The sequence below is a fragment of the Anser anser genome (assembly GCF_964211835.1).
Source record: "Anser anser genome assembly, chromosome: 7".
Classification (NCBI taxonomy): Eukaryota; Metazoa; Chordata; class Aves; order Anseriformes; family Anatidae; genus Anser; species Anser anser.
Window position 1 is genome coordinate 38092484 of NC_139727.1, and position 14918 is coordinate 38107401.

The 14918-nt window shown below is 45.4% G+C and overlaps 1 protein-coding gene across 4 annotated transcripts in view; it reads right to left on the reverse strand.

The window, feature by feature from the left end:
- Positions 1-14918, reverse strand: part of CTBP2 (C-terminal binding protein 2) — a 125058-nt gene that overhangs the window by 42669 nt on the left and 67471 nt on the right. For all 4 annotated transcript variants that reach the window (XM_083843918.1, XM_083843920.1, XM_083843919.1 and 1 more), the window contains exon 2: positions 12803-12962. In XM_083843918.1, coding sequence (XP_083700044.1) covers positions 12803-12860 — 58 coding nt within the window. In that variant the 5' untranslated portion in view covers positions 12861-12962. The remainder of the gene's footprint in view (positions 1-12802; positions 12963-14918) is intronic.

Consider the following 14918-nt stretch of genomic DNA (forward strand, 5'->3'; position numbering starts at 1 on the left):
AACAGAGTGGTGACCTGTGGCCATGCCCTGCCCGGCTCAGCTCACACGGGGCTGAGCAGGAGCAGAAGACCCATCCTGGTCTCCCTTCAGCCCGGGCACGGAGCAGCTCGCACACCCACCCGAGCACCGGGGCACCAGCCTCTCCTGGCACCGGACCTGGGGCACGCTTGCTGCAGGAGCACTCGTGCAGATGGGTGGTTTATCCCACACGCACTGACTTCCATGGAACAAATGCCTGATTCCTGTGCTCCAAGCCGAGCACAGGTAAATGCTCGCAGGAGCAGGGGCCGTGGGACTTAGCCCTTTCCCCAAGCTACGTGGCACAGGTCCTCGTGGGAGGATGTTACACTCCCCCTGAATCAAGAAATGCGTACAAAATGACCGCAATGAAATATTTATGGATGGGCAGTCAGGATTTTTTCTTTTTCTTACTTTTGCATTCTTAGCAGCAGCTCCTGTGCAAATGCCAGTAACTCCGCAGCTATTTCTGAATTCAGAACCAGGCAGTGATCGCCAGGAGAGGATGCGGAGGCACAGGAGCACAGCCCAACCCAACTGATCTCATCTGCACTTCTGGGAAGAGGAGGAAGGCGCTGGCACCAGCATTCCCAACGTGAGGGGGAGATGAAGGACCACGGGACAGGCAGAAGATTTATATTCCCTTTTAATTCTAGAGGTATTTAGGGGGAAAAAAAAAGACATATGAAAGCAAAAAAAAAAAAAAAAAAGCTGATCAAGAGATTAAGTGCTCTGGTATTTCAGATCATGTGAAAAATGCACAGTTGTGACTTAATACGCTGGGTTTCAATCTAGTGTTGGTATAATGTATGGTAAATTTTGCTATGATACAGCAACTACAGAAATCTGCTCTGAAAACAAGTAAAGACAGAGGAGAAGAAAGGTGGGCCCACCATTTCAACACCACAGTCAAAATGGATGGAATGAGATCTGGCTCTGGAAACCATTCCCAGTGGATCTGAAACACGTATCTTCCCCAGTGCCAGGAAGCTCAGTTTTCTTTCAGTGAGGAGAAAACCTGTTATGTATGTAGAAACTGTGATAAGAAACCAGGATGCTAAATCTGCAACGCAAATTTGTAAACAACATTTTTTGGTGTCTGTAGCACTGACTCGGGGGAGGTTGGATGTGAAATGTAATTCACATCGAAGTAAAACATTTCATTTCAAATTCTGAAAGCAAGTTGCTGGAAAGATTACCCTGTGTAACAAAACAGTACACTTTTTCTTAGTTTTGCTTTTTACTATTTTAAAGTACTTTCCAAGTACAAGTTTAAATATTGGTTTTACATGAAACATGATTTTTTTTTTTTTTACATGCAGCAAAATGTTGACGTTTTCTTCCAAATTGTTTTCTTCTGGGAGAGAGCAGAACTTAAACAACATAGTGAATATGCCAAATGTCATTTCGGGCAAAAACTGTAAGGTGAATAAGTATTGAAAAAAGGCCATTTCCCTCTCCAAGGCAAAGGAATCTTACCTGTTGTAGTGAAGAATCCTCCAGAGGGTAAGTACATCTCGTGTTAATGGAGAGAGCAGGTATCAGGATACCCAGGCTTTATACTTCGTTCTACCACTACCAGCAAGCAAATTGATTAATTTCTTAGTCACAGATTCCCCTTCCATCAAGAGGGATAAGATAATATACACCTTTCACGTTCAGATGGCGTTCAGATTAATCAGTGTTTGTAATATGATTTCAGGTGACAAGGTACAAAGCACCGGAAAGCTAATGGTGGGATAAATACCTCTGCCCTCAGTGCCTGGGATTTCCAGGACCGTGTGCGATTGTGCCTAATGACCCCTGGTGCTTGGGGTGCCTTTTCTGAGTGTCTGCTCCCTACACGCAGCTCACAGGGTGCCGGGAAGCAGGACTGAGCTGGTGCTAAACTATACGGTGGGATTCAATGGCTGCTACGGAGCGGAGAAGGAATAGCGTGAGTGTGCTGTAAATGTTGCTCACACGTGCACGCAAACGTTAAAGAAAAAAATTGGGGGAAGAAATGCAGGAAGAAAATGTTCCAAATCCTTGGAAATTACTGCATTTGCTAAAATTTGGCTCTGCAGAAATCTCTCTCGCAGCGGCAATAAGCACTCTGCATAGATGGACTTTCTAACAGTCTCCTGAAATTGGAGGCGTACAAAGAGAAAATTAGCAGGATTGTGCAGGAATCATTTTCAATAATCAAAGGAACAGAACAGCATCTGAAAGCACTCAGCGCTTGAAGCCATGCCACATGCTTTTACCAATTTCCAAACCAAAAGCGTAGATGCTTTGTAACTTCAACAAAACGCTCTCAAATACCAACTCAGTGCGGCACAACAAAACACTCTTAAGATCAGCCGATTATTAAACAATCATTGCCTCATGTAACTCCGTATTTTGATGACTTTAAAGCACAAAACAAAAGCTGACATCCGCGTGTAACTCGCCCCAGGGCTAGATGGAAGCGCAGCGTAACCGCTGGCTCGCATGCTCTACTCACCCCAGGAATGCACCGCCGCGTGCCTTGCCGTGTTGCGTGCAAACCGGGGTTTGGAAACGGGTTCAAGCTGCTGACCCCACTGACTACATTCAAATGGGCCCAAATGGGCTCAGATGGGCTCACAGCAGCCAGGTATGTGCAGACAACGAGCACGTGGGCTTTTTGTGTAACGAGGCCACGGCCACCTCTTCCTTTCCACTGCCAGCCAGCTCCACGTCTCACATCGCCATGTGCCGACAAAGTCTCCGAACAGAGGCATTTCACCCGTCTTTCGTTGAGGGGTACGCTACCTTGCATTACCTCGTATTTACTGCAGAATGAGGGTTTGAGCAGAAGCACCCCAAGGAGCACGCAGGAACTTGTCACCTCATGCTGTCCGGCTCCCCTGGCAAAGCCCTGGTGATTTGCGGCCGGGGATCAAAATCGAATTGTGGCTAACAAATGCAGGAGGCTAGCAGTCACCTAAAAAACACTCATGTTTAAAAACAAGAAGCCCAGCTGAAAAACATCCTTTCAGCCTTTGTAATGAACCCTACAGGCTCTTGAAACTTCAATGAGAAACAGTTTTGCCTTCAAGTATTGGGAGAGTCCAGTAAAAGTCAGCAGAAAAAGTATTGTGACATTCCTGGTTCAACAAAGGGATAATAAAAATATCAGATGTCTCCCTATGCCATGAAACTACACACTGTCAAGGGCTACAGAATAAAAATCAATCTGGATGCTGAACGGCAGTCGAAAAGCCAGCAGACAAGGTTCATTGGGCACATCCCTCAACTATTTGCAAAGATCTAATCTACGAATGCTCTTAAAAATAATCCTCTGGAAATCACATCAAGCACCTTGTCTCCAAAACTGGGTATTAGACCTTGAGGTCAAAATTCATCATTTTTAATAAGAATTCAGGATCAAGATTTAAATAGCATGTGTAATGAAAAGCATGGGAATTATATCTGTCCCAGAAAGCAGTAGAGAAATCCATTGTTAAATGAATATATATTGTAATTCTGAACTCTGCCATGCATGTCTGGGCTTTGCATAAAAAATAATTAATTACTAGGTTGTAACACGGTCTTGAGGAGATAAACAGGCTGGAGTTCAGGGTGTCTTCCTGCTTTACTTTCCCTGATGATGCCAAGAGCTTGAAACATGCACGTCCCTTGCAGACTCAACACAGATTTAAAAAACCAAACCAAACCAAAACACACACAAAAAACAGGAAGAAATATTATTTTGGCTAAAAGCTATTTATTTTTTGCTCTTCTAGAAGATTGACATATTTTATTATTGTATGGCAATAGTCAAAGTATCTGGTGGGGAGGGACCCCATTTGCCAGTACTTCTTATCGCGGTCCCCAACCATCCACGGGGACGGCTCCTCCCTGGTGGGGTGACCCCGAGGCCAAAGGTGCCAGCCCCACGACCCTTGTTTAGGTCCACTGGCTGATTCATATCCCAAAACTGCTATTACCGGCAGGCAGTGACACTATTTTCTCTCAAAAGTGGGTGCCAAGCTGTAACTATAGGCTTTTTTTGTGAACTAAAGCTGTTTATCAATGTTTTGAAGTGCTAGATGGCAGTAGAGAGTGTTTTTTTAAAAAAACACACTACGAAGACTATCTAAAATAAAAGACAAAACAAGTCAATAGAGTTAAGCTAATGGGCTATATAAAAGTGTCAGTAAGAAATTATCAATGCCATTGAAGTTTAAGGCAACAAAAATGCATAACCAATGCTAGCAAACTCGCTCTTTGAAGAAAGCTCTCGGATATAACACACATAATGAAAACCTTCACTGTTTTGGCACTGAGATCCCTTACATCTGTTCGTGGATACAGAAAAATATAAAAGAAAAGTTGTGTAATGCATTTCTCTGCAGCTTTATTTTAGTATAGCCAGATGTCCCGCTCCTGTCAAAATATTTACTAGTAAATATTCAGCAGAGTCAGAATCAAACCTAAAAACCTGGTCCGGATCCAGACGTTGTCAGTCCAGGAAGGATTCTAACTTGGGAGGCAGATACGAGTTTTTCCTCATGTTTGGGAGGAAAATCCATCCCATTCTCATCTGTCCTTGAGGACTGAGCATTTCCTATCACGTATCTGGAAGAGGCAAAGCAGCCAACTTCCACCCCCTGCGTTCGGCAGCGCTCCCAAACTCCGGAGCTCGGGAATACGTCGACAGGGCTGCCCCGAGGCTGCCGCTCAGACAATGCTCAGCTCCGTGTCTCCTTGCGTATTCTGGGGGTATTGTCATCTTTCTGAGTAATCTTTAAATGCAGAGGAGGATTTAGAGTAAGGAGAAAAAAAAAAAAAAACACACCCGACATGACAACGTGTTAATCCATAAACCAGTTAATTTAAATGGGAAATGTGGTGAGGATGAAAAATTAAGTTGATGGTATAGAAGTCATCAGCTGTAATTGTTTCTTAATTAATGACTTGAAGTTAGAAAGCTTGTTATATGGAACCTTGTCTTAAGGCTGGAGAAAATGGAAAAATACAAGGCGGAATTAAGAGTTAGATGCGTATTAAGTTACCATAAATGTGGGCTTAAATGCAAGGAGGACACAACAGAAGTATTTTTCCTACCTCTGTGCATGTAGCACTCACGTCTCAGGAAACAGGAGCTCTACTTCTTGCAATAGCTTGAGTCACATATCTATTACAATGAGATTGCATACCAAATTCATGATTTTTTTTTTTTCTGTAACCTTATCTAAATGTGTCTTACTCTTTACCGGATGCCTGGGGGATTTTGTCAGGCTGGCTTCATATCTGGCTCAAGTCCTACATCTTGTCATGCATATCCCCCTGTGGCATGTCACAGGAGATACACTGCACATAAGTGAATGTATATACAAAAAAAAAAAAAATCTAAACAGAACTGGAAAACTACTTGAGCAGCCTCTGCCTCCTTGCTGGAAGGACAACAGCATACCTGTAGATAGGAGATACACCACACCTCTGTCCCAAAGCAGAAAATGTCTGCTTCCAAACAGAGTGAATTCTTGATTCAGCACAGCAAAAGGGTTGAAAATAAATCACGGAATAAGGTCAGTAAGCTTGAACAATGTCTGTGAACCCACTGAGGTTGCTGGAACTCTCTTCATCCATAGGATCGTGTCCAATGTTAAAAAAATCTTAAAATTTTAACAAAACCTATTAATGACTAAGAGGTAATTAAAAACACTGCTGTGTGGCACACTTTCCACTGCCCAAATTGGTAAAATGAGGTGTAATCCAGCTTTTGTGCGAATTTGAAATGATTTCTGAAGCCTCCATAAGTGAAATAAGATGAATCTTGGGAGCAGCCAGACAGATCTTCAGAGAAATTAAATCAGCACAGGGAGTAATGGCAGAGCATCTGACAGACTAACTTTTCCTTTTGTCTAGGCCAAGTGTGGTAAGCAACCCATCCTTAAAAGCCTGATGGTTTATGTGCTTTGAGGTGGAAACTTAAAAAATATATGAAAAGCTTTATTGTGTGGGGGAAATCCTTGTACTGTGTTTTGTAATCATGGAACAAAGAAGCTCAAATACACTAGGAAAAAAAAAAAAGGTCTATATTTGTTCTAAATAAGTCAGTTTTACTCAGGACAAGCAGTTTCTTCCACACTTGATATCATCTTTAACTCATTGTTCCTCATCAAATGACTAGTGGTGATAAGAATTTCCTGAGATAATAGGATTCTATTTCTAAGCAGCAAAAATAAGTATTATCAGATGCTACTTGGCATTCAAATTTGCAAGAATAGAAGAAAATTCCTCCACCCAAATATCAAACATACTAATTTTGGCCAGCATTACATTACAGGAAGGAGCAAGCAGCGGAGGCAGCAACTTTCCAGAGTTGCCCAGTCACTGCCGAGCCCCTCACGCAGGCAGTGCTCCGGGCACAGGGATGCTGAGCACTGGAACAATTCACGTTATGGCATTATGTGCATCACAGTGCCTAATAACCAGCTATTTCCTACACACTACCACGTTAACAAAACACTAAGGCCTGGCAAACAAGGCTGCCAGAATTCGGTTTGCTTGTACAACTTTCTTTATGACTGCCTGGTAGCTTTAAAATACTTTTCCCAAACTGCTTCCACAGGCAAGGTTCCTCTGTTTTTCAGCCTGAATGGACTGTACTAGCTGAATGAGAGCCTGTTCTGTTTTCTGTTGTTAGTGGTGTGTGAGCCCAAACCTCAAGCACACGCTGTTCAAATAGTGCTGAAAAGCCAGAACCATTACAATTCTTCAGGGGCACTTTTATGGAGGGTTGTTTGGTTTTTTTTTTTATGATAAGAAAGTGCACCACAAGCAATAATTGACTGTGTGAATATTAAGCCCACTTTTACACATGAGAAACTGAAATAAAGAGCAAGTAAAATGCACCCGACATAGATCCGAGTTTGCATTTACCACAGTACCCGGCTTGACGTAGTATATTTATTCAAGCATTACTGTATATGGTTTGCACTGACTTCCATCGCTGGCAGAAACGTGGAATACAGAATTCTTGTCCACCTTTGAAATGAATTAACCAGCCTCACGTAGCCAGGACCAAGGTAACTCTGGTGATGGTAAAACCATCATCAACATTTTGGGACTAACTGCTGCAGCCGAGGGCTCGGGGCCGGCTCAGAGCCACCCGTACGCAGGCTGGTTCCTCGCTCCCACCGATAAATGAGTAGATGGGGAGGGTCAGGGCCACGTACAGCAACCATAGTGACTGGAAGGCAAACACTTGAGGAATTCCTACAGCAAATATGGATTACGGGTAGAATCAGAGACGCCTCAGCCAAACAGGACACTAAGGTGCCGCTCAGAATATAAATCAGTAACTCAAAAAGCCAAGAGACTCGTGCATTGAGCTCTGAAAAGTCTTACGTGACCGTGCTGGCATTTATCAGCCACCAGACACACCAAAGGACCTGAAAGAAAACAAAGGCTATGAAGGGCTTGTGTGGCACTTTGAATGGCTCTGTTATTTTGCAAGGTGCAGACAGCCCTGGTGGCACAAACTGATGCGTAAGGACACTATTTCCCACCGGATAATGACAAATCCCAAAGTGAAAACTCCATCAGGAAATGTCTGGGCTCACTTGGCCTTGCAATTATTTTTTCTCTTTGCTTCTTGTTCATCTCAGGGCTGCCACTTTCTGGGCGTGTGTTGAAAGCTTAACTGACTCATAAATGTCAGTGCAAACTTTAACCTATAAAGCCAGGCATTAAAATTTCATGGCACCGGAGCTGCAGACAGCAGGGTAGCGCGGTTGCAAAGGTACGGAGCAGAGGCAGCGCTTGGGATCATCAGGGAGGAATTTAGCAGGGTTGGGAAACCTGTGATTTACACAGACGCAAGACATGCCATTACATACCCTGGATGTGCCAGACCACTGCCTCGTCCCTGTTAAGTGTCTACATCTGATGAGGAAAAGACAGCACAACCTTGCACGCTGCCATTGCAGCTCCTCCTCTGGCTTCCCGGCCAGGCCGTTCCCAAATGCACTGCTAGCAGCGTCTGAGGGCTGCTCCTCACCCCCCGTCCAGCTCCTGGTACTACTTAATATTTTTTTAACCATATTCACAGAAGCACAGGATAAAGACCAGCTGAGCAGGCAGCAGGCTGGGCAGCAGAAGCGGTGCTTCGAGTTATTTCCTTGCAGGGCAGTGCCCTGCAGGAGCGATGGATGCCACGCACCAGGAGTGCCACCATCTTCTGGGCTGGTGGCTCCTGGGAGGCACTGCTGGGCACCTCCTTCTACCACAGGTCACGGAGAAAAAATGACACCTAATATCTCCCTGCAGTTGTTTCCTAAATGAAAACGTGAGGCAGGTGAGCTCCTGCCCTGAGGGTTATTGCTGTTGATGGTTTGCAATCGCTGCCGCGATGATGCAGAGCGAAGGCCGACCCTGAAGAGCCCAGGAGGAAACTGCCAGGCTGACAGGACACGAAGGAATAACACACATACCTGTAGCATCATGCAACTTGAGACCACCATAGATTAAAATTAAAATCGAGGTGGTCGTGAAGAACAACAGAGAGGCCAGCTTATTTCTGGCAATGCCTAAGTTTGAGGGCAAGCTGCGTGAGCTCTGCTCTTGCCTCCTGGCAAAGGCTCGGTCTTGCCCCCGTGCTCTGATTTACCCTGCACCTGTCTGTACCTCACCCTGAGCCTCCTCCGTTGCAGACGTGAGCTCTGGCACCCAGAAGAGCTCCCCACCTCGTGCCCACCAGCCCGGAGCACGGGGCAGCATTACGCAGCACGCACGGCCTTCAGCACGAGTGGCCAACGGGGTCACGCACCAACTTCATTCTTTCAAAGTCTAAGAAATTGCCCCAAATTTGGGAACAATAACAGGCACGCTCCTGACACCGCAGCAACCCCGCTGCAAAATTTAGACCCTTTTTTTTTTTTTTTTTTTTTTCAAAGCAGAGCAGGAGGGTACTGAGGCTCCCAGGCTGCAGGCTCGGGGCTCTGCTTTGTTTCAGGCACAGCAAAAACAACATTCTTCAACATCTCCCGCTTAGACATGGCTCAACAGTTTTTGCTGGAACGGTTTTTTTTTTTTTTTTTTTTAAAATTTACCCTGAGGTAAAAACTCATCATGAAATGGAAAATTTCAGCTCAAACATATTTAAAATGTGGCAAAATCACAAGCAAATGGGAACAGATTTGAACTAGGGGGTGCTGGACAACTCTAACTAAACACAGCACCAGCAGCTCCACCTCCAAAGCATATTTTGACTTGCTACGTAATTAGCCACGATTCCACACACAGGAATTATGTAAACCACTCCACACATGCTATTTTCAAAAGCCCCAGCCATTCACTGGATATGTCTTTCCACCCACAGGGATCCAATTACAGAATCGGCACCCAAACTCTGGGACAACCAGAAAAGAAAGAGAAGGGTAAGCCAAGACTTTGCTTCATTCTGATGGGCCTCACAAACTCATTTAATTCTTAACAGATGACTCTAAATGGCTTTATTGCAGGCTGTTGCCCTAATATTTATTTATCCCTTAAGTGTGCACCATTATCTCACTTGTATTTTCCTACAGAGCGAAGTCTGTTAGTTGATGCAAAGAGCTCGCCCCTTCAAAACAGCCTCCTTAGCAGGAAAGGTAGCTCTGTCATATAAGGACCTCATACCTATATATACAAAAAAACACAGAGGAACTGGTCAAGCTGATTAATGCGATGAGACTGACCTCCCTCTCCTCCTGGAAGACTCATAAACCTGCACATAAAGGCTACGAACAGGCGTTTTTAGAGGTACCACCCCCGTGAGTGGCTCGGATTCTTTTCCTGTGCCAGATGCACATATAACAGAGTCATACAAACACTACAGCTTCTTAAAACACTCTTTTAGTACCGCGGTAGTTTGTAGGCTGTTTCCTTCAACATGTGCCTAGCGATGTTTTCAGTAGACCCGCAGTAAGAAGAAACCTTCGGTGGCAGCTTGTAAAGCACGAGGAAGACCCAACGCGTCAGTGGTTACAACACGTAGCGGGAAGCCTGAGGGTATTTCGTCTCCGGAGCTGCCACCACCCCGCCGCGATGAATGACGTCCGTTCCTAGAGAGCCCTGCCAGGGGTTGTGTAGAGGAGAAGGGATGGGACAGCACACCGACTTCGTTAAAAGCACAGAAACCCACCTACGTACCACAAAACATTAAGCTTTCCATCAATTAAACACGGGTTCGCATCCCTTCCACTTGTTTAAAGAGAAAAGCTGCACAAGTGCCTCCACAGAAGAGGAGCTCCTTAAGAAGCCACTTTTCTGGACCACGCTGTACTTGGCTCGATGGAGCAGAAGCAATTCTTCTCAGCAAATAGCACGCTGTTAGAAGACTTCTCTCATCAGTCTACTGAAATAGCTCCCTAATTTCTCACCATATTTCACCAATTTCTCCATGTACCTTTCCAGACAACGCCAAGACAAAGCTTGTTTTTTCAGCGTGTGTTTTCCCAGCAGCTGGAACACCCTCTCTTCAGTTCTTTACTATTGCTATAATCCAAGAATAGGAGCCTCTAATAAAAAATAGCCATCAGAGATGCCAGTGTAGCATACCGCAGTCTTATAAGCCTAGTATTTTGCAAAATCCTATGTTCTTTGCATTTTTTAAGGTAGGTTTAGCACCGTTGCTTACAGCCAGTCATAATCTGTTGCTTATAAACAGTACGAGTGTCTTACAACCGTGAATCCCATCCCTTCAATCAAATCACAAAACAGGTGGTGAACGACAAAGTATATTTTAAAAAGTTATGTCTTCTGCACATTTACAGATGAGGAAAGAATATCTTTTGACCAAGAAAGAAGAAAAAAAGCTCATATATCAGAGGAAAGTAATCTAAACTTCAATCACATCTAAAGCTCTGTCAGCAGGTTTGTCGTACGATCCTTTTGAATTTCTTGTAAGCTAAGCAACTAGATCTGATAGTAAACATCAAACCAGGAAGGCAGCTTTTGAACATCCAGGCTCAGCTGACACAACTCTTTTAAGTTGAGTTCAAAGTAAATTTTGAAGATGAGATAGTGTACTACACCTGAGTGTTTATGACATTCAAAAGGAGAAATACGCAGCCCCATGCCGCAGCGCACACTCTGGATGCCCCTTCCTAGCTCCTCGCCTTTCTCTGCTTTGCCTCCCCCCAAAAAATCAATGGGGCTGTACACCCTGCCCCCTGCCCCAGGGACACCGCACCGCTAACGTCAGTCCAGTCCAGAGCGGGTTAATCAAACAGAGAGGCAGAGCTGCTTCTACATCTTTTTGTATTACGTGATTAAGCAAAGAGCTGATTTCTCTGGTCCTGTTGGCTTTTCTTTGAGCTTGGCATCCAGTCCCCCAGAACCGCTGCCACTTTCTGAGGAATATTCAGAGCGTTCGCAGGGGCTCTGCGTGCGCAGGACAGCATGAGGATCACCCCGATGGCTCTGAAGCTAACTCACTCATGAGAAGTGTAAAGCAATAGCAAAGGAGTTCTGCTTTGGCATGCTAGAGTAAGCAATGCATAACACAAATATCTGTGCAAAACTCACCCTGTCATACTGTTCAGCATTTCCCTGGAAACTCCACAAACCCCACATATTTTGCTAGAACGGATGCAGTACAACTCCCACGAGAACTCTGCAATTTCATCCAAGAGCAAAACCTATTTCACTTTGTTGGCATTCAGGTAATACAGTGAATTGTTACCCTGCAGGCCACTATTCATCTCCTTAAGAGCAGATAAAAACCGGAGCTCCTTAAAAGACACGACTTAAGACATCCTTCCTAAAATAACAATCTGCTCTGCTTTTGCTACTGATGGTAGAACTTCCCTGAGTGTCAGTTTGCATAAGAGAAGGATTGAAGTCTACACCAAAAAGTCTGAGGTTTTTTGCCATCACTTGACTTCCACCATACGTAACTTAAACTATGTGAGCTGCAATAGGAAAAGGTTACCTACAGACTTCTTCTGCTGGAAAGTGGAATAAATAGAAGGTAAGAGTCACCTGTGCTGTGCCATTGTAACATAAAATTAGCAAAGAATGATTTACAGCAAATCTGCCTTCTTACACCAACAAAAGAAAAGCCTCTGTAACAGTTTGCCCCAAAACTTGTGAAATACTTCAAGAGCTACTTTCAAATTTTCATCTATTTTTTCTACTGTGATAGTCAATATTACGGGAGATGGTCAACCTTTGTGTCCACTGCGTGAAGCAGCAGCTCTGAGACAGCCGAATCTCTGCCCTTCCGGACAGGGGTGGCTGCATTGAGGTGGAGGACGCTGAGCTTTACCCAAATGTCCTGCGCTGTGCTCCCCAGCCCCACAAGCAGCCCGAGGCAGCAGCAGCAGCAGCAGCAGGCTCGTGTCCTCCTCCTGGGATGCTGGAACCAGCACCGCTCGCGAGCACTCGGAGGGAGAGCAGCAGCAGCCTTGGCCACCTGCATCCTGGCCCGAGGAGATCTCCAGGAAGCAGCACGTTTAACAGAGCACGACCTTTTTCTCAAGGCAGCACAAATTTAAGCTGCACTTCAAACTGGGAGTGACTACAGCATTTCAGTAGAAACCAGGATGAAAGGAGAAGATTTGGTAATTAAGCATTCCTGTCCGCAGGACTGCGAGGAGGAACCAGCAGATCCCTTGCCAACGTTTCAACACCACTATGACCGTATTTTGTGTCAACACAGAAGATGGGAAACCTAGTCATGGATCTGGATCTCATTATCTCTAAGTGCTGAACAAAACAAGGAAAAATGAGGTATTCTACCTTAGCAGTCTGTCAACTTTAACAGAACAGTGGAACATCCTCTTACCTTCACAGATTCTGTCCAGTCGCTGTCGCTTGACTTTGTGTTTATCCACAAGTGCCATTCTTGATGGTATTTTGCAACTTTCTGATTCAAAAAGCAAAGCAGTCCCCCAGGAACTCAGGAAAACTCACGGGAGTCGGCATGCATAACGCCACTATCGATCCTGTCGAGAGACGAGAGGAGCTGGTGAATGGGACTTCCAACACGGGAGGTGACACCCACCCGCCCCAAACAGCCCAGCAGCCTTGCTGAAACCAAGGCTGCGACTTTAGCACTTCCAGCCGCAGCGTCCCACCAGCTCTCACACCGCAAGTCAAGCACACAGCCCCTCTATCTTCCCTGCGATCAGAAAAAAACAGCATCCTACAAGAGAACTGCCAAAGCGCTGTCTGGCCTTCCGAGTTTTATTTCTGCCTTAAAAATCTATTCCTAGCAGAAAAAATCCATTAAGCTATTTTGTAGGCTCACAGATACTGAAACATTATTAGAGAGTATATAAAAAAGGGAGAGCAGCTTTTGCTCTTCCAGTACTTTCACACACACGCATACACACAACCACTTTCATGTCTTAGTTAAACCTTGCCCTGTAAAAGTCATCACTGGACCTTGAATTTGCCGCAAGACCTTGATACACATCCCAGCTGCCACCAGAGCCTGTCCCTTCACAGGGACAGCCTGTCCCTAACGTGCACACCTTTAAATGCCGATAAAATAAAGCAATCCGCAGAGTGGTGTGCGTGGCACTTGTGAGAAATTAAAAGGCTCGTTTCACCCCTGAATGCTCAGGCCCCCGTTCAGGCCGCAGACCCCGAAGGTGCCCCCATGGGACGTGCACCCAGCATCTTCGTGGCGAGGTCCAGCCTTTCAAAGGCACTTCCACAATGGTATTAATGAGTCAAGGCAGAAAAGGCGAGACCTCACGCCGAGAGCTGAACTCAAACAGTCCCACGCTATGAGCACTGATTGTTTACCGCGTTACATTACGTGGCCAGTGACTCACTATCGAGCTATCCCCTTCGACATTTTAAGAACAGACAACCCTGATACGAGCTGTAAACCCTCCGGGGACACATCCTGCCCCAGAGGCTCCAGCCCCCAGCAGCCATTCGCCACCCTTTTAGGGCCAACTGATGTCGCCAAAAGAGCAGAGGTAGCGGAGAGCCGTGACTTCTAGAACCAGCGCAAAACCCCACCACGTCTGGGGCCTTGCCAGGTCAGACGGGGAAGACAACGGGCACGAGCAAGACATCCTCTCCCAGGCGGCCATCTGCACCAGACGGCAAAGTCTCGGCCCCTCTGCCTGCACTCCGACGAGCCAGGAGCAGCCACAAACCCAGCGTCACTCGCTCAAACCACTCCAATCACGTCCAAACAACAAAAGCATCCACAGCAGGTGAATATTCACACTGCATTGCCACGAAATTTTTCACAGCGACATAAAAAAATGCCAGGTTGATGTAACATAACGTAGGAAACAGGAGAACAAGCCACCAGGAATAGGAAAAATCCGGGCTGATGTCCACAAGCTGGGCAATGTCGGTAACCTTGGCTTCTTCTTCCCCTGGGGTCGGGCAGCAGCGGCACCGCACAGCTCATCCTCGTGATCCGTCAGGTTCTTCATTTCACATAGTCCCGTCAGAGGATTTTATTCCTCCCCAATAGCTCACGGCTCCTAAAAGCGGCAGGGAAGCAGCAGCTTCCCAGAAAGCACCGGCCTCTCACTTAACAAATGCAAGGGGCCGGGCTGAGCACGCGAGGGGTAAAGGCTCTAACAAAGCCGCCGCGTACCAAGATGACAATTTCATGGAGATTATTGTTATTATTATAAATGGTTATCAATTATGCATCGCATTGATAGTTAATTTATAAAAGGGAAAGGGCTGTGTTGGTACAACTGAATTCTGACTCAGGGAAGATGGGCGATTTCCTGGTAGTTAATGGCCAATTTCCCAGCAGCACAACTGCAGCATAATCTCTGAGATTTATAGCAATAATTAATTGATTTTTTTTTTAAACATAGGGATGCTAAAGAGAATGATTCCCACTGCCATTAATAATTAATGCAACATTTTAAAAGAAGCAGAAAACCTCCATTCCAGAGACAGAAGCTTGCCACAGT